Source organism: Guillardia theta (genome assembly GCF_000315625.1).
Source record: "Guillardia theta CCMP2712 unplaced genomic scaffold GUITHscaffold_36, whole genome shotgun sequence".
Classification (NCBI taxonomy): domain Eukaryota; class Cryptophyceae; order Pyrenomonadales; family Geminigeraceae; genus Guillardia; species Guillardia theta.
The window spans coordinates 633,799-655,415 of NW_005434638.1; the positions used below are offsets into that span (position 1 = coordinate 633,799).

The following is a 21,617-nucleotide window of genomic DNA, read 5'->3' on the forward strand; positions in this document are numbered from 1 at the left end:
TCCCTCCCCTCGTATCACCAGGACATGGGCTGTCCGGTTGCTGATAGTTGACATCTCCTTCCCTTTCTACATTGTTTGAGCTGCCGCTGATTTTCCCCTCAGGTTGCACGCAGCCCCCCAATTCCCTACCGATCCACGCAGACTGAAGGCATATGATCGATGGGCACGCTCGTGAACGAATCATTCGGCATGCATGCCTCCGATGAGAAATCCGCCTCTGGTCACGTTGAAATGCGCGTAGACGAATCTCAAGAAAACCTTGCATGCGAAGGCTCAAGGTCTGCTTGCCTCTCCCCAAAGATTTGCCAGCATGATGATGCCTGGAGCAGGAAGACGCGCAGGAGATTTGATGTCGAAAATCTCGATAGGATCTCTGATGAGCTCAGGCTTGCTGCAGATCAGTCGACAAGGAGGTTTTCTCTCATGCTCTGCTTGTCCATGTCCTATCTTGCTGCCGAGATAATCGTTGGCATGCTGAGTGGATCACTTGCGATCCTCACAGACGCCATGCACATGGCTTCTGACGTGTTCGCCATTCTCATCGGGTACTGGGTAGCAAGAATCAACTCTTCGAAGCCGAAGCACAACCTCACTTTCGGATGGCAGAGAGCCGAAGTGATCGGGGGCCTAGTGAACGCGTGCTTCCTCTTGGCGGTCACAGGCATGATGATGATCGAGGCTCTGCAGCGGCTGGTGGGCGTTGAAGGTCAAAACAAGGAGAAGCTTGAAGCGAACTCAAGCTTCAGCATGATCGTGGGCATGATGGGTGTTTGCATCAATTTAGCTGGACTCTTCATCTTCGGCGGACATGGACATTCACATGGCTGTCACTCGCACGGGCATGGTCACTCGCACGGGCATGGTCACTCGCACGGGCATGGTCACTCGCACGGGCATGGCAGCATTCCCCAACTTCACCACCACCAGGACTCTCATGGTCCATGCCACACTCGAAGTCATGGACATGAAAGTGAGATGACAGAAGTCAACATTCACTCACATCATTCGCATTATTCGCACTCTTGCCATAGCAAGGACGAGGGCTGTGAGGGTGAGGGACGGCAAGAAGAATGTTGCACATCGGCATCGTGCTGCGACAATCATTCACCGAGTGAAAGAACCTCTCTAGCATCAGGCTGTCATGACAGAGAGCATTCGAAGCTTGTGCATCAAGATGCTATGGATGATTTGTTGCCTACCGCTATCCTGCACAGACATAATCATGAAAGTACAAGATCGAAGATATTGCCATCTTCCGGACGTTCTCGGAGCTACTCCAAGGTCAACTTTTCCCATGAGAAGTTTATTCCTCACTTACATGCCGCAGCTGGAAGCACAGCACAGTAACGATCATTTCGAGGAAAAGCATGCTCATGTCCATCATGACAACTTCAACGAAAGATCAATATTTTTGCACATCCTGGGAGACATGATGGGGGCAGTATCCGGTACGTTCCATTCTCTGCCGCCTTCCCAAAGGAAGAGGACTAAAGTTTTTACCGTTTGCAGTAGTTCTCAGCTCAGCTATCATCAAGTACAGCACAAGGTACTATACGCTCCCCCACTCGACCTCTTCAATTCCACTCTCTCTCTGCACCGTCTACCCAATATTGTCTTCTCGCTGAGTATCATGCTTGCTACAGTCCTTACAAGTACGCTGTCGACCCCTTGTCAAGGTGCGTATAAGAATGACCCCTTACGATCTGACCCCTCTTTTTCAGCCTGATGATCGTAGGGATTATCTTCTACAATACGATCCCGATCTTCTCAGAGGCAAGTTTTCAATGGCCTTCCTTCATCATGACGGGGCATGCAGACCATCATGCTGCTCATGGAGAGTGCTCCCAACGACCTCTGTTCGCATGTAGGGCTTGATCTCTGTCACCGACAGTCGAGATTGAGGCTTATGCTGATCAGGCTTCAACCAGTCACGAGCTTCAGGAGTTGATCAAGGAGGTTTTCTCTTATATGTCACCGAGCAAGAATTGTTGAAATTGCTGGTTGTAGCAACAAGGCGTTGTTGATGTCCACGAGCTCCACGTCTGGAGACTAGCGCAGGAAAGGAGCTTACGGTATCAGCCAGCACTTCAATGTCTGACACTAGCACAGGACGTGAACATTTGTTCCATGCACGTCATTGTTGATGAGTTGCATTCGTCCGATCTAAAAGTATTTCTGCCTTCGTGTGCTCATCTCTTCGCCTTATTCACCTTTAAGCTGCTTTGGAAGCTGCAAGATGACATTAAGCACCTGCTGCATGAATGTTCCATCCATGCGAGCTCCTTACAGTTCGAGCCAATGAGGTTAGAATTGTGCAAATACCTTGGAAGCAACGAAAATCTTAATCAAATTTAGGTCGAAGCAGTCAAACTCAGAATTCAACTGTGTTGATCCCGTTTGTGACGTACTTTGCCTCGTACTGTCTGTAGATATGCGTAATCGTTTTACAGGACAAGGACGTTTGTATGCGCAATTGGTACATTTCTCGCTCCCAGATCGTCAGCTCGTGAAATTTTTCAAACAACATGTGAACCAGAAAATGATTGCAAAAGTATACGGTTACGACCGTTTCAGATACGTGTAACGGTAGTCCCCCTACCCCTTTCACGACCTCTGATTATTGTTTCAAAAAGTTGATTGGAAAATGATTACTGCAAACTTTCGTTGATTGGAAAATGATTACTCCAAAAATTTGTTGATTGGAAATTGATGATTGCCCTCCGTCGTGACGTACTTCCGGGAGATGATCGGACCGGCGGCCCCCGGGAGGCCCTGGCCGGGCCGCGCGGGTTGAAACTTCCGAGTTCCGAGTTCAGTGACGTACCGTACTATGAGATGATAGACTCGCGGCCCGGCCGGCAGCCACCGCCGGCGGGCCGGGCGCCGGGCGCCGCGGCGGCCCGGAACGCTCCGAGGCTCGCCGGCTGCCACCGACAGTGAGTCGGCCTCGGCCCCCGACTCAGGCGCCGCGAGGGCGGAGTCACTGCCGGCCGGGGCCGCAACCGTTGAACAGGCGGCTCGGACCGCGCGGCGCCCGCCGCGGCCCGGGCCGGGCCGGCCCGGGCCCGCCGCGCCGGTCCCGGTTAGTACCGGGTACCGACGGTACCGGGTACGTCACAGTACCGGCGGAGGAGCCTGTCACAGGCTGTCGGCCGGCCCTTGGGCGCGGCCCGGGCCCTGACACTGCCACCTAGTACGGTCGCCGCACCCGGGTTACACTCAGTGACACGGTGGCCGACTTGATTGATACCTTCCGAAGTGAAAGTTTCGAAGGCACGAGTCACTTAACAGCATGCTGCTGCTGGCCAGTGTGCAGTTTCAAGTCAGTGCCAGCCTGGCTCCGACTCGGTCGGAGGTCCGGTATTCCAAGTTCCATCCGACATTTGCCGCGCCCGGGCGCCGGCCGGGCCCCGGGCCGCCCGGCCGGCCGGGATCCGATCACAGAGTCACCGGCCGGCGGGGCCGGCCCCACGGCGGGCGGCACAAAAGTTTTAAGGCCTCCGGATGTTTTACAGCCCCCCCAAAGTTAATGGGAAGCAGGGGAATGGAGGGAGGAGAGAGGAAAAGAGGCCTCGTAATGGCTGCATGTGCCTTCGCTCCACCCACCCACCGACCCGTCTCCTGTTCCCTCCTTCTTATACGATGACTCCTTGTCACCTGAACTTGCCGCTCCTTCTCTTGCTCCATTTGTCTTCCCCTCCCCTCCCCTCCCCTCGTATCACCAGGACATGGGCTGTCCGGTTGCTGATAGTTGACATCTCCTTCCCTTTCTACATTGTTTGAGCTGCCGCTGATTTTCCCCTCAGGTTGCACGCAGCCCCCCAATTCCCTACCGATCCACGCAGACTGAAGGCATATGATCGATGGGCACGCTCGTGAACGAATCATTCGGCATGCATGCCTCCGATGAGAAATCCGCCTCTGGTCACGTTGAAATGCGCGTAGACGAATCTCAAGAAAACCTTGCATGCGAAGGCTCAAGGTCTGCTTGCCTCTCCCCAAAGATTTGCCAGCATGATGATGCCTGGAGCAGGAAGACGCGCAGGAGATTTGATGTCGAAAATCTCGATAGGATCTCTGATGAGCTCAGGCTTGCTGCAGATCAGTCGACAAGGAGGTTTTCTCTCATGCTCTGCTTGTCCATGTCCTATCTTGCTGCCGAGATAATCGTTGGCATGCTGAGTGGATCACTTGCGATCCTCACAGACGCCATGCACATGGCTTCTGACGTGTTCGCCATTCTCATCGGGTACTGGGTAGCAAGAATCAACTCTTCGAAGCCGAAGCACAACCTCACTTTCGGATGGCAGAGAGCCGAAGTGATCGGGGGCCTAGTGAACGCGTGCTTCCTCTTGGCGGTCACAGGCATGATGATGATCGAGGCTCTGCAGCGGCTGGTGGGCGTTGAAGGTCAAAACAAGGAGAAGCTTGAAGCGAACTCAAGCTTCAGCATGATCGTGGGCATGATGGGTGTTTGCATCAATTTAGCTGGACTCTTCATCTTCGGCGGACATGGACATTCACATGGCTGTCACTCGCACGGGCATGGTCACTCGCACGGGCATGGTCACTCGCACGGGCATGGTCACTCGCACGGGCATGGCAGCATTCCCCAACTTCACCACCACCAGGACTCTCATGGTCCATGCCACACTCGAAGTCATGGACATGAAAGTGAGATGACAGAAGTCAACATTCACTCACATCATTCGCATTATTCGCACTCTTGCCATAGCAAGGACGAGGGCTGTGAGGGTGAGGGACGGCAAGAAGAATGTTGCACATCGGCATCGTGCTGCGACAATCATTCACCGAGTGAAAGAACCTCTCTAGCATCAGGCTGTCATGACAGAGAGCATTCGAAGCTTGTGCATCAAGATGCTATGGATGATTTGTTGCCTACCGCTATCCTGCACAGACATAATCATGAAAGTACAAGATCGAAGATATTGCCATCTTCCGGACGTTCTCGGAGCTACTCCAAGGTCAACTTTTCCCATGAGAAGTTTATTCCTCACTTACATGCCGCAGCTGGAAGCACAGCACAGTAACGATCATTTCGAGGAAAAGCATGCTCATGTCCATCATGACAACTTCAACGAAAGATCAATATTTTTGCACATCCTGGGAGACATGATGGGGGCAGTATCCGGTACGTTCCATTCTCTGCCGCCTTCCCAAAGGAAGAGGACTAAAGTTTTTACCGTTTGCAGTAGTTCTCAGCTCAGCTATCATCAAGTACAGCACAAGGTACTATACGCTCCCCCACTCGACCTCTTCAATTCCACTCTCTCTCTGCACCGTCTACCCAATATTGTCTTCTCGCTGAGTATCATGCTTGCTACAGTCCTTACAAGTACGCTGTCGACCCCTTGTCAAGGTGCGTATAAGAATGACCCCTTACGATCTGACCCCTCTTTTTCAGCCTGATGATCGTAGGGATTATCTTCTACAATACGATCCCGATCTTCTCAGAGGCAAGTTTTCAATGGCCTTCCTTCATCATGACGGGGCATGCAGACCATCATGCTGCTCATGGAGAGTGCTCCCAACGACCTCTGTTCGCATGTAGGGCTTGATCTCTGTCACCGACAGTCGAGATTGAGGCTTATGCTGATCAGGCTTCAACCAGTCACGAGCTTCAGGAGTTGATCAAGGAGGTTTTCTCTTATATGTCACCGAGCAAGAATTGTTGAAATTGCTGGTTGTAGCAACAAGGCGTTGTTGATGTCCACGAGCTCCACGTCTGGAGACTAGCGCAGGAAAGGAGCTTACGGTATCAGCCAGCACTTCAATGTCTGACACTAGCACAGGACGTGAACATTTGTTCCATGCACGTCATTGTTGATGAGTTGCATTCGTCCGATCTAAAAGTATTTCTGCCTTCGTGTGCTCATCTCTTCGCCTTATTCACCTTTAAGCTGCTTTGGAAGCTGCAAGATGACATTAAGCACCTGCTGCATGAATGTTCCATCCATGCGAGCTCCTTACAGTTCGAGCCAATGAGGTTAGAATTGTGCAAATACCTTGGAAGCAACGAAAATCTTAATCAAATTTAGGTCGAAGCAGTCAAACTCAGAATTCAACTGTGTTGATCCCGTTTGTGACGTACTTTGCCTCGTACTGTCTGTAGATATGCGTAATCGTTTTACAGGACAAGGACGTTTGTATGCGCAATTGGTACATTTCTCGCTCCCAGATCGTCAGCTCGTGAAATTTTTCAAACAACATGTGAACCAGAACCAACGAGGCCGAGAAATAGTTTAGAAATGTTTTTTTGCTGAAATCTTCAAAAGATTTTGCTGCTCACCTTGTAAATAGAGAATTCAAGTAATCTTTCTAGTTCATTTAAAATTTTGCCTGAGAGTCATTCGAATTCATCTCTCTTGGCCATGCGTTCTGCGTTGCAAGTAAGCGTTCAGAGGGTGCCGCAATGTCTACCCCAACGCGGACAGCTGGTTTCAGGGAGATTGCACATAGAAACTGAGTAGAGTTTGAGTTGCCAGTTGAAAGTTTTCAAAAATTTTGAGGAATCAAATAAGATCCTAGAATTCTGATCCAAAAAGTGCAAAATATGGAGGTGACAACACAGTAGGAATGGAGAGAGAGAGAGAGAAAAGAGAGAGAGACAGCGAAAGAGAGTAAACATTTCTTCTCCCTGAACTGCTAAGCACGAACAGGAACGTAATATGCGATCTGAACAGTATTCTCAGAATCAGCAAATGAGATAGTTCGAGTTTGGGGCTTACCGTGTCTTTCCCGATTACGACATACCAGACAAGCATCTCAAAGTTTCCCTCAATCATACCTAAACAACTCATTATTTGTTTCAACAGCCGCGTAAAACGAACGAAGACATCATACAACAATACGATCGTGTTGGTCGGAGAACGTGGCTTGTAAATGCTTTTGACAGAGAATCAGCATCGACTTTTAAGCTTGCTTTCTTTGATGGATCATTTGCTTGACCTGCAGATTTGATCTCCATTCAGAATGGTGAGGCACAGCATGCTAACCAATTCCTTGCCTTGTTGAGCACAGCCAAGGTCCTTCCAAGTTGTACTCATGAATGCAAATTCTGTTCGCGCTTCCATTTCAAGCTCTCCAGCCATATTTCCAGAAATGCAAATCGTGCCATCAACACTCTTTAACCTTTCAACAACCTGAGGCACTTTCAGCGATCTTCATGGGATCTCAAACGTAAACATTAACATTCAGCAAACTTCTTAGCGATGGAGAAAGCAACTGAACTACGGGTTTGCCAACGTCAGGTTCTTGAACCTCTTGCAAAACATTCGATGAAAGAACTTCGATTGGCACATCCTGTATTACGGACATGGCTGCTGTGCTCTAAAGGATTGAAGTAAAACCATTGCAGTCTCAGGATGCAATGCTCACATGACTTGTGCTTTCAAAGCTGAGGAACGCAAGATCATCCCTTTTCGCCAACTTGATGGTTGTTAGATTCGATGTTTCTGCAGTCTGGAAGGAGAGGTTGTCAACCCGTGATAACACAGCATCGCAGTGATCATACCCTCAGAGCTCTTTCGAAAGATGATAGATCAAGTTCAAATGCGATGTTATTTCCATTCTTGCTCTCAATCCTGTATGTCCTGAATAGTCCGCAATCATGTCCTGTCTACCGACCAAGTCAACATCCTTGTCGGTAGAAATCATTACTCCTCACCGGACTCAATTCAGCCCAGCATTTCATCATTGTCGGGCTAAAACTGTTGATAGCAATTTTGAAAGATGTGGGGCTGAGGAGGATGATAGCACTTTTTGAGACCTTCATGAGCACTCGGGATATCTCAAGCAGCCGTTTGGTTCCCTCAAGTTCAGCACGCAGCCGCATCACGCAATCACACAAGGCCCGAATACAACTACTTTTCAAACATTGGTCTCCGATAAAGACTCCGTCTGAGACAAAAGTTAGGACTTCAGATTTCGAAAGCCTTGAATTAGGCCCTCATGGTTAATTCATTATGTAGCATGAAATCCTGAGAATTCCTTTCCTACATCCTCCCTGCACCCTCTTTCCCCCACCATTTCACACTCGCACAATCATCTGCTCCCCGACGTCTCAACCCATTTCATTCTCTCCCTGCCAACCTTGCATTCATGCGCTCTGCTTTCCTCTCTTCACCTGCCTTCTCCATTCCTTGTCGTCTATCTTCCTAAAACTTCCTCAAGCAATCTTCTATCTCTTCTGCCCTCCTACTTTCCTTCACTTCCTCTTCATCAATTTCTTTCTGCCCTCTCTCCCTCCTCCTCGGTTGCTCCTCCTGTCCCCTCCTCTTGTTCCCGTTGAACAGGTTTTGGCGCCATTACTTGCTGCCCACAAACTACTACTCCTTTTTCAGTACTGCTACTGTGACCGGTGCCGGTACCGGGGCCCGGCCCGGCCACAGCCGAAGACCGGTTGCGGCCCGGCTGTCAGCGCCGGACTTCACTGATCAGACTCAACTCACAAAGGCTCGTACAACCCCACCCCAGCTCTAGAGGCAATTTACAGCTTATCAAGAGGGAGGTGATTGATTTCTAAAGGGGTCCTTGGTATGTCTCCATGGAGAGCCTGTCATGAGCACGGGTACTATGCAGAGATCTTGGGGGTATTGGGATGGAGGGGTGGTCACCATGTTGACCACATGGGGTGGAGTAAAGTTTAGTTGGGGGATGGTAGACTGCTGTAAAACGAGGACCGAGTTCGAAACGTTGTAAAAAATCATCGTTTCGATCCAAGTGCAAGTTCGGACTGTTTGCAACAAAAATTCAGATACTAAAATATGGGATATGAAAATTTCAAATTGTATATGAATTTTACCGTCATAGCAACCTAAAAGAAGCCAAGAACATACCCCCTACGATATTCTAGCAAGTTATGTCCCTACGTTGGTGCACAATGACCCCTGTACTCTTGTACCCACCCTATAAAAAGTGAGGAGAACCACCAGTACCTACAGCATGTCAACTACCCCTACCCCCTTTAGTCCCACATGGCTGGAACAGTAAAACAAAGGTACCCACTACTAGGATAGCTTTACCCCTGTTTACTCCTCATATTGTACCGGTAATGGATGTGCTTTGCGGTATACCCCACCCCTCAATGGACTACCCGTTGGCCAACCCTAAATTTACAGAGGGATCTAACCGGTACAAACAACCGTAAAAACACCGGTTCTACACACTATCCACCCAGTTTGATGAACACCCACCCACCTACAGTTTGATAATTGATGATTACCCCTACCCCCTCGCAACCCTGAATTCGGACCCAACCCCACAGGTTTCGACCTTTCGGATTGTTCTTCTCTACACACCCCTACCCCTGCCTCCAGGGGTCTCATTCCGACCAGCCACCCTGCCTTTCAATATTCTTACAGTGGGGAACCCTCCAAATGACGGGGTACTTCACGTATAACAAAGGGGTGAGGGAACCCTGGGGATTCGACACAGGGGGTAGGGTACATTTTCTTTATAAGGCCCGAATTGTTTGCAAGGAATATCGCCATTCCTCCATCGTGGTGGACCTCAGCACTTGCTGTCCGCTCCTTCACCTCTGACAACCTCCTCGTCCTCTGTTGAACCTCAGGCACTCTTTCTCTGACTCGTTTAAGCAAGCTACTTGAATCTTCCTCGTGACAACCAGCAACTGCACAACATGCTCCTTCGTCGTTTCTCTCGCAAGGCCGCTTGCCGGATGTTCTCCTCATCCGCAACACAGGCAGGATCGGAAGGCAACCGAGCCATGAGTGCTTCGGCTGCCGCGCAGGCGTCGCATATGGCAGCCAAACCCATTGATATCACTGCTCAGCCGGTTCTTACCATGAAGAACCTCGGAGAGGACGTCCCCATCCCGTCGGTCAAGTCCTTCAACCCTCCCATCCGCCTTCTCTGCGGACCCGGGCCTGGCAATGCGCATCCTCGAGTGTACTCTGCGATGAGCTTGCCACAGGTGGGTCACCTCGACCCATACTTCCTTGAGATGATGGAGGACATCAAATCTCTTCTTCGTTACTCCTTCCAGACCAACAACAGCTTCACCATCCCTGTGTCTGGCACAGGCTCTGCTGCCATGGAAGCTTGCGTCGCCAATATGATTGAGCCTGGAGATGTCTTTCTTATCGGCTGCAATGGCTACTTCGGCAAGCGCCTCGTCGACATGGGCAAGAGATACGGCGCCGTTCCTGTTACCATGGATCGCCCTTGGGGCCAGGTGTTCACCTATGAGGAGATCAAGGAGGCGATCGAGAAGCACAAGCCTAAGGTTCTCGCTCTTGTGCATGCTGAGACCTCCACTGGAGCCTGTCAGCCATTCGACGGTGTCGGCGAGCTATGCCGCAAGCATGGTGTTCTCCTCATTGCGGACTGCGTTACATCCATCTCTGGAGTTCCCCTCTACCTCGACAAGTGGGGGGTCGATGCTGCGTACGCTGGAACTCAGAAGGCTCTGAGCTGCCCTCCTGGAGTCGCTCCCCTCAGCTTCAGCGACAGGGCGATGGACAAGCTGATGAACAGGAAGACTGATGTTGCCAACTGGTACCTGGATATGAGAATGGTCGCCTCCTACATCGGAAGCAACACCGGAGGAGCTCGTTCCTACCACCACACTGCTCCCATCTCCATGTGCTACGCTCTTCGCGAGGCCCTCGAGATTGTCCGCGAGGAAGGGTTGGAGAACAGGTGGAAGAAGCACAGGGACGCTGCTGAGATGTTCTGGAGCGGACTGCAGGAGATGGGATTGGAGCCGCTGGTTGCCTACGAGCATCGCCTCCCTACACTCACTACCATCAAGGTGCCTCAGGGCATCGACCCGAAGCAGGTCACCAACTTCGTCCTTCACAAGTACGGTATCGAGATCGGCAATGGACTCGGAGAGCTCTCTGGCAAGGTGTGGCGTGTAGGCTTGATGGGAGTGAACGCTACTCCCCTCATTGCCATGACTGTTCTATCTGCCATGAAGGATGCGCTGAGACAGCAAGGATACAAGTGCTGATCGGATTACCTTATTCATTGTTCTCTGATAGACACCTTCTCGTTCTGTTTCCTGTACTGTAATCTCACTCATCATCGTTTGAATAAAATTTGATTGCTATCATATGGCTGTATGTCTTGTTGTTGCGATCTTTCCCAAAATGAAGGTCCTCTGGACATAAATTTTAAGTCTCTTCTAATTGTCGAAAAAGATGCATGATTATCATCAATTATTTCGGTTGAAATCCAAACTTGGGTTCGCGCGAGAGTTGACAGTTATGCAAGACTTTTTACTTTCTGCAAGACTTTTTACTTTCTGTAGAGCATCGCTGATGAGAAGCAATCTCTTTGACAAGGTGCTGTACAATACATACATCCTTGTTGTCTCACTAGGTGATGATTTGACTCCTATGGAGTTAACTGCATATCAATCTTTTCATCTCTCATGCCCACGACTGCCCGTTCGCCTCCTCCTCCTCCTCCTCCCCTTCGGCTTGGGAGGTCGCAGGCTCGTCACGGATCTGATCCAGGTGTCGATCAAGTGTGCTCAGTTGGTCTGCGCGTAAATGTGATCAAGGAGCAGGTGTGAGGGAGGGAGGGAGAGAGGGAGAGGGAGAGTGAGTCAGTGAGGACTGTAGGGGGGTTGGGAGGGAGGGAGCAGATAGTAGTTGAATGCAAGAACGAGGATTACCGTCCAAGTTGGAAATTTCGTTTCTGATGTGCATCTCTACGTCCCCCGAGCTGTTGATGGAGGTGGAAGGAATGGGCTCGGGGAAGGGGCCGTGGGGGACAACGTTCCAGCTGTTGGCCTCTTCCGTTGGATCCGTCCCTGACAGCACCTGCTGCCTGTTGAGACGCACATTGCCGACTGGGGCGAGGGAGAGGAGGAGCGAGATTGAGGAAATGGGAGGGGAGGGGGAAGCGGAAGCGAGAGGAGGAGGTGGGAGGTTGGGAGCCTTACCCCCTGCACGTTCTGCTTGTCCTGCTTCTGTGATTCTGCCTCTTCCTGAGACTTCTGCCGTCAAAAGCTCAGCCTTCTCCTCCTCCTTAATCCTGTCAAGCTCACCCGAGATTCGACTGCTCCCTCATGAGCTCCATCTTCATGGAAAGAGGAGGAAAGACGGGCTTTCGGCGGAGAGGGAAAGAGCTGCTGATTGGTCTTGAAGTCCTTCAGGCTTCCATGCACATCCGTTCTGATGAGAGTATGAGGGGCAGGAAGGGAGGAGGGAGAGGAAACGAGATGCAAGTACCCGAAGCTTTCCAGGGACCTCGACGACCCATGGAGTCGGTCAGGAGCGGAGAAGTTTGAATCTGAGTAGCGAGCCGAGTTCGGGCATTGGATTGTGGGGGGAGCAGAGGAGTATCCCTCCGAGCGACGACTGAGCGACGACTGTGGACGACGGTTTCGCTCCACATGGTAAAGAAACATGGAGAACCTGCTTGAGGTCGAGTTTCTTCTTGCAGAAAGTCAGTGTGAAGTGAGAGAGTGAGGAGGGATGTGGGGGAGGAGCATGGGGAGTCGGAAGAAAGGAGCGGAGGAGGAGCAAAGGCGACCAGCGAGTCTTACCTCCTGTCCGCTTCCTCGTCCTTGCGCTGATCCCCTCCTTCTAGGCCATGCTGGGGTTCTGCTGGATGGCCCTTGTGCTGTATGGGGACGTAGATGATGCCTCCTTTGAGCCCCATCACCATCAGCCCCTCGTCTCTCTTCCTCCTCCTCCCCGGAGCCTGCAGCACGTTGTCTGTGGAGCGAGAGAGAGGGGAGTTGGTGGAGTGAAAAGGCTCACTGATGGCCCTCTTGTTGAGAGCGAGAGGAGGCACAGCCAACGAGGAGCCCAGGGGGATGTGGGGAGAGCCAACGAGCGAGGAAGGGGTGGGGATCCCAGAGAAAAACTTTCGCAGGAACGGGACTGGCGATCGGTGCCGGTGGGTCCCCTCCTCCGGCGAGGCTGCACAAGAATCCAAGAGGCCGTGGGGGGAGCTGGTGGAGGGAGTGCTGGAGTGATCGTCCTCGGCGATGACGGAGAGCTCCGTCTTGTCTGCAACCTTAATGAGATCCTTCTCCGGCTCCTCGTCCTCGTCTCCGTCGTCCTTCACATTGAGAAGGCAGACCCCCAAGACGGTCATGACTATCCCGAGTAGGAAGAGGATGGTGGAGGCTGGATTTGTCATGCAGCTGAACTCCCTGTAAACGAACGCAACAGAGGCGACGGAGGCGACGGTGAAGCAAGCATAGTAGGTAGGCACAACTATGGAGTTTCCGAAGAACATCATGGCCTTGTTCACATATCCCATGCTCGTCACCGCGGTCACCACCATCACCACCATGGCGATGTAGGGAGCCGGGTACTTCCAATCGTTCCAGTTGCCTGTCTCGAAGGCCTGGGAGAGCAGGGTGGAGAAGGTCTTGGATGAGATGATCGTCAGAGTTGCGATGATGGCACAAGTTCCGATGTAGACCAACACGTTCTTCTCCCCGTAATTCCTGCCCAGGTAGAGGAACAGGGAGAGAAGGACTATAAAAAGCACAGAGTAGATCAGAAATTGCTGCGTCCATACAACGTCTTCCCAGAATGTGCTGGAGTGGACGACGATTGTGCTCTCTGGGGCAAAGTAAACCACCAATACAATCCCACCGACCACCAGGATGACTCCGAAGACAATCATGATAGAGAACGCTTCTCCCAAAACATACGTTGTGATGATGACATTCGTCAACACCCCCACCGCTCCCATTGGGGTGACGATGGAGGCAGGAGCATATCCGTACGCTATCAAATTCCCAACCTCTCCAGCTAGGATTCCTACCATGCCTGCAACATCCGTCAGACCCCCGGCCGCAAGCAAACAAGGCATTCACCGATCCACCAACACGGGACAAGGAAGAAGGACTTGATGGGCCGGCCCTCGTCGTCCATGTTTGTGTTGTGAGCGTACTTCATCGCATTCATCCCTATATTGATGACAATGTCTGCTACAAGACTGAGAATGATTCCGATCCAAATGCTTGAAGTCACTGATTGGCCCAATGTACATTTTCCCTCCGGAGTCCACTTGCAACCGTGAAATGCTGTACAGGTCGCGTTGGTGAGCAGCTTGGGGCAAACATGATTGCAGGTTATGTCGAGCGTCATCTTTGATCAGAAAGAGCAACAAGGAGGTTGGTGAAGAAGAAGTGTGTGGATGATGTTTTCGTTCTCTTGTTCAAATCCCCGTCAGTTGTGCATACTGATCATCCGATGTTACAGTACCAGGAGAATAGAGGTGATAAAGAATAGTGCAGATTGAAGAAAATATATACAGCTTGCGTCTGACCTGTCTGAAAGAACGAATATGAAGCCAGTCGGAAGACCACTGGCAAACTTTGTCGACAGCTCCTTTCTGTCTCTGATCTGTCGAAGATAGGTGCGATGGCCTTCCACTCTTTTGTGAAGGGTGTGCCCGTTTAGTTCAGCCCTCTTTCTCCATGATGTCTCTCCTTCTTCCACGCTAGTTCTCCTCCTCTTCCTCCTCTGCTCCTTGTCTCTGTTCTCCTGACCGTTCTGGCTCACGCAGGCATGTCCGGCGTGTTCCTTCTTAAAACCATACGCAAATATAAGTGTTTTATAAGATCTAAAACTTTGTTGAAACTTGAAACAGAGCTCTTCGGAAACCGAGGTAAACAGGAGATCAGCGGTAGTACCAGGAAATATTATTAAAACTGTTATTAAAGTGTTACACTTCACAGCACATCCGCTCAATATTTGAATCTAGGGGCTTTTAAAAGCTTGTTCATCAAAGATTCAAATTTCAAAACTGTACTAAACATTGTAAGGATTTTGTGTAGCTATAAAACTTTATTAAAATTCTAATTTGTTTATACAGAGATTTAGCGTTTTATTGAAAGAGTGACCCTGTCAAAAGATGCAGGACCCTACCATACGTTTCGAAGGTTTCGGAGGTATGTTTCTCCGGGGGGTGATTCTAGCCTGCCAAACTAAAAACCAAAATGAATAAGAACTCATTATAAATCTAAAAACCTCTAAAACTCAACACTCCCTGGACCCCCTGTCTTCCATCCTTGCGAGGGTGGGGGTCATAATACTACCACTTAACTTTGAGTAAAAAGACCACAACCATTCTCCGACTGCAATGCTCGAATGAGGACAACGCCAGGCGACGAGAGGAGAGTGAAAGGAGGGAGGATGAACGGCATAAGAGGGAGCAGGGCAGAGTGAAGTGATACAAAATACGGAAATGGACGTCGATGAGACGGAAAAGGTCCTCCTTGCAATACACCGGAGATTATTCTTTGATGCTCACTAGAAGTTGACCCGAGAGGAGTAGGGGACTGTGTCGGTCAGGCTCTGAAGGGAATGATCAGCTTTGGCTTATTGCTGGTGATGCAGTTAGCTGTGCTTGAAATTCAAGTTGAAGGGCTCTTGTTTCCATGTCTGAAACATGTTGAACGTGTGCATTACGTGGGTGATGAATAACAACCAATGTCTTCTGACTATCACATGAGTCCTGCATGTCTGCTTGAGTTGCTCTCTCATCTTCACTTCTGATTGTCGTACGACATGGAAGGAGTGCCGCATTGTATTGCCAACACAACCTGTACCACTGTCACCTCAAACCATCAACATCCTTGATGACAAACCTTGCCCTTCACACCCGCATCTCCTCAGCCAGACCCCAGCTCATGGTCGGTGCTGCCCTGCCCCCCTCCAACAGCATTGCTCGGCTCAGGTTCCCACCACCTCTCTGCCTGCGCCTCTCGCTCGTTGTCTTCCTCCATCGATGCCACCAGCTCCCTGTCGGCGTCTGCTCTCCTCAGAAAGTTGATGAAGAGCTTCTTGTAGTTCATCTGTGACAGCGAAGTCAAGATCTCAAGCAAGAAAGTCGAGTCTCAATCGATCTACATCTGATCCGTCTTGGAAGACCTGCAGTGAAAACGTAAATCAACGCGCGATACAACTCCTCCCCCGCATCTGGCAGTACCTGACACGACTGGTACAGCCCACTCCTACTGAAGTCATAAGCTCGCGTGCAGAAGCAACAGCTGTATCGGCCAGATCCGTCAGTACCCGGGCCCATCACCTCTGTGCTTCTTCCTCACCCCGTAGCCTTGAAGATGTAGAAAAGCCTCGCCCGCAAGAGTTCCTCACCAGGCTTGTGCTCAGCGATCACATACACATCGTGCTCTGCAACACCCGATTGGTGCGTCTTCCTACTCGCCTTTCATGTCTCAACAAGCCTCTGACCTGATGTGCTCAGCATGGTAGGCTGCAAGTCAAAGACGTTGCGAAACACTCTCTTCCAGTTGGATTTGTACCCCCCCAGCATCTGCAAGGTTCGATTGATCAGCCGTCCCATCAGCTATCATGCCAGCGTACGATCTGAGTCGTGTACCTGACCAAGTCGCATGCGCACATGGTATTGAACGACCAGCTGATTGTTGGAGTTGAGATCAAACATCACGTGAGATTCCGTGATTTTGGCATATGCTATGAGTGCCGTTGCTCCTGGCATCATCTCATGTCATCATCTGCCCTGTCGGCAAGTCTCTTACCATATCCGATGGTATCTCGTATCCATGACATTACCCTCCGGCTGCTTGCCTCAGATGCCAGAAGGCTCAATCCATGATGCATGGGACCTCTGTGCACAAACCAATCCTCACCAAGAGATAACACATCGCAATATCAAAACACAGAGTTATCATACTTGCATTCCGCAGAAAGAGTCCGTATGGCCTGGTCGATGTCGTACGCATACGCGTTCGACGTCCTCGGGTCTCGCTTGAACACCATGCACAGGTCCCTCACGAGCTCTGCCGGCCACGCGTGCCTCACCTCCGCCTCCTCCTGCGCCTCCAGTACGAACACGCCTTCCCCCTTGCACGACACATGCGCCGGTATCACCCGACACCTGATCACGTTCAAGCACACCATCCCCTCCCTCGAGAACGTCCGCAGGTCTACGAAGAAGGGCCCCACCCCCTCCCCCCGCATCACCGCCTGCCCAGCCGCTCGTAGCACGTCCAGGCTCTCGTTCTCGACCAGATGGAGGAAGCACTGTCCTTCCTGTCCCAACAGTCATGCTCCGCGTCAGACATCTGCTCGCCTCCTGCCCTGCATCCCTCCTTCCTTACCCCTCCATGCATCTTCCCCGCTCAACACCGCACCTTCCAAACTACTTTTGTTTCCCTACCCCAGCTACTCCTCCCTCCCCCCACCTTCCAACCCCCCTTCTGCTCACCAGCCTCCGTAGCGGCGATCGCACGTAGTACCCCTCTAGCCCCACGCTCCCGCACTTGATCCTCCAGCTCGGTAGCTCCACCGACACGATCCTCTCCCTCCGGCTCGACATGACCCTCGCAGTCGCTTCCTCCAGCGACACGCCGGGCTTTCGCTCCTTCCTGCTCGCCCGAGACGACGCCGGCATGGCCCGCAAGTGCGTCACCAGGTCCTCCAGCATCTGCACAGTAGTCCGGGACGAGGGAAGATACCCGTTGAGCTCCTGGAGCCTTCTCTTCGAGCAGGGGACCAGGGGGTCCAAGGCGTCGAGAAGCTTCTTGGTGGTGTCTCTGTTGGCTGACTTGGTTTGTTTGTCTCTCTGTCGCTTGCGCTCCAGGTTTCCTCGTTGTGTACTCATTCCCTTGGGCTTTGCCTTGGGGTTGATGTGTCCAGGCCTCACATCTGTTGACAAGAAGTGCATATCTCGCTCGTAAGCTTGCAAGGAAGCTTTCGTTCTGCTATGACGCCGTACAGCACCAGCATGTCATCCCTGCCTCCTGGATCATCAGACTGTGCTCTCAGCCTTCTGTCAGCGACACTCTAGGACGCATCGCCGAGCGTCGTCTCACTAGGGACCGCACTGCATGAAATGGCAACTTTTCCCCAAATCCTTCGCTTTTATTGACTGAAAAAGAAAGACAAACCAAATCCTAGATACAAACCAGTTCAGACCTTACTTTGAAATGTAATATCAAATTTTCAAAATTTGATGATTCTCAGAATAAGCACCACTGGAACTTATTACTAGCCACCTCCTTCAAGTTGAGTGAAAATAGTTCCCTCCGAGGCGGGTTAGCCTGTCAGAAGTATCTGTAATATAACGGACCAAAACTGGGCATGTGCGGGCTGTATGAGGGGCTTGCAAACCGTAGAGCCCGACGGATTCCGTCAAATTCCCTTGTTTTAATTTGTATATAGCTAACACTGTATCCAGGAATAGGACCAAGATCATAGCAAAGGAAATAATAAAAAGCAAACACGCGCATAAGATGGATTCATAGTAGTACCCCTGTTTTGAAGAGAATTTGGGGGTGGGGGGTATTACGTCCTTCAGCGGCACCAAGCAAAGGGTTGGTTTGGCAGGTTACGGTGCTAACTACGGAAGCATAGTTATGTCTGGCGCAGAGGGAAGTGTCTTACGCAGTGCTGAAGTGGAAGTGACGGCGGAAGAGGATCGGGGGGACTCCGGGGAGGAGGAGGAGGTAATGGAAGAGGTTCATGACAGTGATTCAACGGGGCCAGAGGTAGGAGGGGAACAGGCTATTCCAGCTTTTGCTGTGGAAGGAGACGAAAACGTCTTGCAACCTGAAGCCCCATTGGATCAATCGCCGGCGCAGCCTAGGGCACGGCGAGGTCGCAAGCGTCCTCATTCCACAGCTGCTGTGTTATCAATCACTTGACAGAAACAAAGGCAACAATGGAAGAGAAGCTTGCAGTTTGCTTCCGCACTTCAGCTGATTCAATCTTCCGAGCGATCGCAGAGAACCGTCCTCTAGCCAATTCCTTGCAGAGTGGGTTGGGGGATGGAGGAACAGGTGTGGATGCAGGCGTGAAAGCAGCAGCGGAGGACAACCTGAACCATTTGATTGAGGTTGTATGGAGAATGTATGATTTCGTGACGAAAACAAGGGATGGAGAAGGCAAATTGAGAGAGGGAATCGATGCGAAGATGCAAGGAATGCAACAGTGCCTGCAAGGGATACAGAATACGTTGGAAGAGATGAAAGGGTCTATGAAGGAATTCGAAGAAATGAAACGGTCTATCAAGGAATTGAAAGAAGGCATGACAGATGAGATCAAGAGAGCGGTAAGTCATTGACTGGCGAGTACTGCAGTGCGCAGAAGATTGGGTGTAAGGCATGGAAGCGACAGGGGAAGGGAAAGTCGCACAGTGACGGAGGATGTGGAGATGGAAGATGTGATGGAAGATGCTCAGGACGATGGCGGCGAGGTTGAAGATGAAACAGTCAATGACAATACGATGGAAGGGGACGAGAGCAGGTTACTTCCCACCAATTTCAAATGGGTGAAAGCGAATACAAGAGCAATTTATACACAATGGCATTTCGGAAACAGGGAGAAAGGGTATCCTGCTTACAAAACCTTGAAGCCTCGCCATTTCTACACCAAGGATCAAAAGAAGAGGTTAAGTGACTTGCGGTATCTTGTGAGGGAAATAGAAATAGAAGCCAGAGCACTGGGAGTGTATGTCGAGCAACCGGACGGCATAGAGGAAGCGGGGTTTATGTATGATCAGTGTGAAAACTTTCTGATGGAAGTATACAAGAAAGCAAGAGGAGAATGGAACGTGACGTCAAGGTTTGGCCATTTGTCGTGGATGACGGTGGTGAACTTGCTTAGGAACTCGGAGCGGGCGAGGGCGAAGGACGTAGAGATGTTTTGGTGTAGTTACTAGTGTAATACATTAGTGTGCAATACAGAAGAGCACAGTACATGTCGGAGATGTCTACAAACATGCAAGTGCAATACCAGAGAACTGGGGATGGGGGTGAAGGAGTATGCGCAGGTTTGAGAGGATTAGGTACAGACACATTGGGAAGTTGGATGCTATCCTGCATGCAACAACGATTACACCTTGTCACTTCTATAATGTTCATGGGGATGGGATCATGGGACAAGTGCGGGGTAAGGGGAGAAGATGCTTTTGTGATTAGGGTGTGGATGATCGTGCAGTGTACAAATGAAACAAGCGTCATATGGTTGCTCAAGGGACTTGCATATTGGAAGACAGTTGGGGATGGATGACATCATGATCATGACAACTTGCGAATCTCAACAAGACAAGTATGATTCTTCAGACCATGTTCATCTCTGACATGAAAGGTTTTCTATCCTTATCATGATTGAAAGATGTGTAGAAGTAATGCACAACTATGCCTAGAATGATCCTAAGACGTGATCTGATGTAGAACACCATCATCCTTGCTGTAGGGCGGCGTCGATGCTCTTCATTGTGCTTCCTGATTGTGAACGTTACTTAACTAAGAAAGTTTACTCAACTTTAAGTAAAAAGGGCTCCATATAGAATCCGTGCCATTCTTTCTATGTGTCAGCGTCACGCGACTTGTGTGGTTAGAGTAGAGGTTTTTGCTGTCTCTTCCCTTTCCTAGGTTTCTGTTGAGGCGGATTTGTTGTTTTACCCATTCCTCCATTGGTTTTGCTTTTTCCAAGTTGTACTTATAGACGCATCTCTAGTTTACACTACTGACTGACGGACGCGATCAGATCACTTCACCGAGGCGGACTTGTGAGTAGTCCTGTTTGTCATTGCGGTGGCCACCTTAGTAATCCATGGACTCAGACTTCAACGCTGCTACTAGCAGATGGAGTCAATATCATCTTGTGTCTTCATGACACGTTTTCTTGAAGTCACCAGCACTCAGTTCCCCAGCCCACGTCACAAGTTCATTCATTGGCAATTCATCGGTGATCAGCGATCATTGTCAGGCTCCTCTAAAGTTGCTAGCAGGCTTCTGTCCTCCTCGGCGACCTTCACCATGTTGATGTAAAAGTGCCTTGGACTCTCCTGTCACATGACTTAGAGGATATTCGTCCTGCAGTCGTTGCAAATCTGCGATGCCGCTGGCCGCACCGCAAGTTTCTCACCTCGTCGGATCCGTCTCGAAACACCTGCTCGTCTCCCCGTCACTCCTCTCCCTCCCCTCACACCACCACAAGCTCCTCACCCGCACACTCTGTAATAATCCTGCCGAGGAGGCAACCCAGCTCCGAGAGAAGTAGCAGATTCTGCATCCAGCACGTCTCAGATCGCCTCGTCCATGAGTCGTGATGGCACATCCCATACCCCGTCGACGAGTGCAGGTAGAAGACCTTCAGGAACAACGAGTCGCCTCCGACGTTGTTCACTAAATACCCGTACACCTTCGTGTCTGCAGGGCTCTCGTCAGTCCATAGATGCTGCTTTCCTTCATGACGTACTTCCTCCGCTAAGCTCCGTTTCCTCCCCATTCAACGCCATCTTCATGACTCGTTTCCAGTTCGACTTGAAGCCTCCGACAAGCTTCCCCACGCACAACTCCCGTGAGTCACCATTGCCTCCTCCTCCTCCTCCTCCTCCTCCTCCTCCTCCTACCTGAGGCAGCCTCATCCGGATGCAGTAGTTGACAAAGAGGTTATTCTCCTCGTCCATCCCCAGTGAGAGATGCGTTTCTGTGAGCCTGGCCATGTACACCATGAAAGCTCTTCCTGCAACGGCAAACATCAACAGCCAAACAAATCGACCCCGGATCCCTTTTCAACAACCAACTCTTTCACCAACAGCATCAGGCAGCCATCAGACATGACATTAAGTCTAGTTCCGTCCTCTCCAAATCTTCACTTACCTAT

The 21,617-nt window shown here is 50.8% G+C and overlaps 8 protein-coding genes across 8 annotated transcripts; 4 read left to right on the top strand and 4 right to left on the bottom strand.

The window, feature by feature from the left end:
- Positions 1-189: 189 nt before the first annotated feature.
- GUITHDRAFT_163373 (hypothetical protein) lies at positions 190-1,853 on the top strand (the record flags this gene model as incomplete). Its single annotated transcript, XM_005832253.1, has 8 exons — positions 190-278; positions 330-970; positions 1,215-1,281; positions 1,328-1,448; positions 1,510-1,546; positions 1,644-1,676; positions 1,722-1,773; positions 1,817-1,853. 4 exons carry the CDS (start codon positions 190-192, stop codon positions 1,431-1,433), a joined length of 903 nt encoding a protein of 300 aa, XP_005832310.1. The 3' UTR covers positions 1,434-1,448; positions 1,510-1,546; positions 1,644-1,676; positions 1,722-1,773; positions 1,817-1,853.
- A 2,040-nt stretch (positions 1,854-3,893) lies between these two features.
- On the top strand, positions 3,894-5,557 carry GUITHDRAFT_163374 (hypothetical protein; the record flags this gene model as incomplete). Its single annotated transcript, XM_005832254.1, has 8 exons — positions 3,894-3,982; positions 4,034-4,674; positions 4,919-4,985; positions 5,032-5,152; positions 5,214-5,250; positions 5,348-5,380; positions 5,426-5,477; positions 5,521-5,557. The coding sequence occupies 4 exons, from the start codon at positions 3,894-3,896 to the stop codon at positions 5,135-5,137; spliced, it is 903 nt and encodes a 300-aa protein (XP_005832311.1). The 3' UTR covers positions 5,138-5,152; positions 5,214-5,250; positions 5,348-5,380; positions 5,426-5,477; positions 5,521-5,557.
- A 1,399-nt stretch (positions 5,558-6,956) lies between these two features.
- Positions 6,957-7,621, bottom strand: HUS1 (DNA damage checkpoint protein HUS1; the record flags this gene model as incomplete). Its single annotated transcript, XM_005832255.1, has 4 exons — positions 6,957-7,163; positions 7,213-7,340; positions 7,404-7,482; positions 7,535-7,621. Coding segments are annotated over 4 exons (501 nt in total), but the record flags the coding sequence as incomplete, so codon positions are not given.
- Positions 7,622-9,559: 1,938 nt separating this feature from the next.
- Positions 9,560-11,098, top strand: GUITHDRAFT_152799 (hypothetical protein). The gene has a single exon (XM_005832256.1). It carries the CDS (start codon positions 9,662-9,664, stop codon positions 10,994-10,996), a length of 1,335 nt encoding a protein of 444 aa, XP_005832313.1. The 5' UTR covers positions 9,560-9,661; the 3' UTR covers positions 10,997-11,098.
- A 2,492-nt stretch (positions 11,099-13,590) lies between these two features.
- GUITHDRAFT_54645 (hypothetical protein) lies at positions 13,591-13,970 on the bottom strand (the record flags this gene model as incomplete). Its single annotated transcript, XM_005832257.1, has 2 exons — positions 13,591-13,784; positions 13,832-13,970. Coding segments are annotated over 2 exons (333 nt in total), but the record flags the coding sequence as incomplete, so codon positions are not given.
- Positions 13,971-15,441: 1,471 nt separating this feature from the next.
- Positions 15,442-16,429, bottom strand: GUITHDRAFT_152800 (hypothetical protein; the record flags this gene model as incomplete). Its single annotated transcript, XM_005832258.1, has 7 exons — positions 15,442-15,565; positions 15,611-15,817; positions 15,873-15,893; positions 15,952-16,012; positions 16,070-16,154; positions 16,215-16,296; positions 16,363-16,429. Coding segments are annotated over 6 exons (499 nt in total), but the record flags the coding sequence as incomplete, so codon positions are not given.
- Positions 16,430-18,666: 2,237 nt separating this feature from the next.
- GUITHDRAFT_108974 (hypothetical protein) lies at positions 18,667-19,665 on the top strand (the record flags this gene model as incomplete). Its single annotated transcript, XM_005832259.1, has 2 exons — positions 18,667-19,056; positions 19,186-19,665. 2 exons carry the CDS (start codon positions 18,667-18,669, stop codon positions 19,663-19,665), a joined length of 870 nt encoding a protein of 289 aa, XP_005832316.1.
- A 1,035-nt stretch (positions 19,666-20,700) lies between these two features.
- GUITHDRAFT_108975 (hypothetical protein) lies at positions 20,701-21,255 on the bottom strand (the record flags this gene model as incomplete). Its single annotated transcript, XM_005832260.1, has 5 exons — positions 20,701-20,785; positions 20,863-20,900; positions 20,957-21,017; positions 21,076-21,160; positions 21,210-21,255. The coding sequence occupies 5 exons, from the start codon at positions 21,253-21,255 to the stop codon at positions 20,701-20,703; spliced, it is 315 nt and encodes a 104-aa protein (XP_005832317.1).
- Between the last annotated feature and the right edge of the window lie 362 nt (positions 21,256-21,617).

What these genes read in the sequence shown, in the direction of transcription:
- GUITHDRAFT_152799 (XM_005832256.1), top strand. Translation starts at nt 9,662, where the DNA reads ATGCTCCTTCGTCGTTTCTCTCGCAAGGCCGCTTGCCGGATGTTCTCC.